This window comes from Arachis hypogaea, chromosome 19, assembly GCF_003086295.3.
Source record: "Arachis hypogaea cultivar Tifrunner chromosome 19, arahy.Tifrunner.gnm2.J5K5, whole genome shotgun sequence".
Lineage (NCBI taxonomy): Eukaryota > Viridiplantae > Streptophyta > Magnoliopsida > Fabales > Fabaceae > Arachis > Arachis hypogaea.
The window spans coordinates 45449879-45451784 of record NC_092054.1 but is presented as its reverse complement, the minus strand read 5'-3'; the positions used below and the strand labels follow the sequence as shown (position 1 = coordinate 45451784).

General features: G+C 44.6%; 1 protein-coding gene across 1 annotated transcript; it reads left to right on the top strand.

Annotated features, from left to right (window-relative positions):
• Window positions 1-504: 504 nt before the first annotated feature.
• Window positions 505-1017, top strand: LOC140182256 (uncharacterized). Its single transcript, XM_072228399.1, has one exon. The coding sequence runs from the start codon at window positions 505-507 to the stop codon at window positions 1015-1017; it is 513 nt and encodes a 170-aa protein (XP_072084500.1).
• The last annotated feature ends 889 nt before the right edge of the window (window positions 1018-1906 follow it).

The window sequence follows — 1906 nt, the reverse complement described above, 5'->3', positions numbered from 1 at the left end:
CCGTTGCGCCGGGGACCTAGGAATCAGCACTCCATGGCGGACGATTACCCTGAAGACGGACATACAACATCTAAGTCAGACCCAGAATAACAAGACATGGTCAACAATGATCAAGCCCTTGTGGTACCTCCTCCAAGGTCGGAGGAACCCCATGGTGAAGGCGCGTCGAGCGATCGCCATCACAGAAGAATTCCTTCCGAGGTTCGTCACCCGGAAGATGAAAACCAACCACATTCCACCGACCTTATGGGATTGTTACATGGACATCATGGCCGACTTGAACAACTAGAGCAGGAGTTAGAGCGACAGCAAGAGGCAAAGAGAAACTTGAGAAGAGAAATTAAACGACGAAGAGAGCTGGAAGAAAAGCTCTCAAAGTTGGAATCTGACCTCTGAGGTAGGAATTCGTGCACAACTTGGGAAGACACCCCCTAGGGAGGGAAAGATCCTTTCACTGAAGACATCATACAGGATAGAGTTCCTAGAAATTTCAAAAGTCCAGACATGAATCTTTATGATGGGACGACCGACCCGAGGCACCACCTAAGTAACTTCAAAAGACAGATATACTTGGCTGACGCCTCAGATGCTACTCGCTGCAAGGCCTTCCGGACAACCTTAACAAAGTCGGCCATGACATGGTTTGACAACCTGACACCTAGTTCGGTTGCTAGTTTCGACGACCTTGTGCGAAAAGTCCTTACACGGTTTTCAATCCAAAAGGACAAGGTCAAGCATGCACCCAATTTGCTTGGAGTCAAACAGGAAGTCGGCAAATCCTTCAAGGACTACATGGAGAGATTCAACAAGGCATGTTTGGAAATCCAAGACTTACTCACAAAAGCAATAATAATGGGACTGGTCAATGGTCTCCGAGAAGGCCCTTTTTTCAAGTCTATCTCAAAAAGACACCCGACTTCTTTAAACAATGTACAAAAGCGAGCTGAAAAGTACATCAATATGGAAGAAAATGCCAGGCTACGAGAACCAAATTGGCGACTAGGGAATCCTCATTAGGCACGGGAAAAGGAAAAGGATCCCAAGAAGAAAGAAGAATTTGATTCAGAGAAACCTATGAGGTATCACAACTACACCCCGCTACGAGTTTCTCTCGTAGATGTCTACAGAAAAATTTGCCATACCGAGAAGCTTCCCCCTTGCGTCCAATCAAAAATAAAAAGGGAGGAAGTCATAATAAGTATTGCGAGTACCACAAGCTATATGGACACTTTACAAATGACTGTTACGACCTAAAAAATGTGATAGAAAAATTAGCCAGAGAAGGTCGGTTAGATAGATATCTCATGGAAAGGTCTGACGGCCATAGAAAGAGGAAGAGAGATGATGAAGAAGTTGGTCAAAGAGGTCAACCCCCACAAACTCCTGAGCGACATGTCCACATGATAGCAAGGAGATTCGCCGGCAAAGGAGTGACCAAGTCGTCTCGAAAGAGATACTTGAAAGAAGTCTACTATGTCATCGAAGAGACCCCCGATCTCCCGACCATCTCATTCACAAAAGAGGACGTGCAAGGAATTGCATCTGGGCATGATGACCTCGTTGTGATTACTATGATACTTGCCAATGCAAACTTACATAGGACCTTGGTGGACCAAGGAAGCTCAGCTGACATACTATTTAAGCCTGCATTTGACAAGTTAGGGTTGGAAGAAAAGGAATTGAAATTCTACTCGGATACTCTTCTCGGGCTAGGGGATACACCGATTAGGCTATTAGGGTTCATTTCTTTATATACTACTTTTGAAAAGGGATTGAAATCAAAAACCCTAAACATCAACTACATTGTTGTGCATGTAGCTTCTGCTTACAATGCCCTAATTGGGAGGACAACTCTAAACTGACTAGGAGTTATTGTTTCCACTCCTCACCTCTGCATGAAATTTCT

What these genes read in the sequence shown, in the direction of transcription:
- LOC140182256 (XM_072228399.1), top strand. Translation starts at nt 505, where the DNA reads ATGAATCTTTATGATGGGACGACCGACCCGAGGCACCACCTAAGTAAC.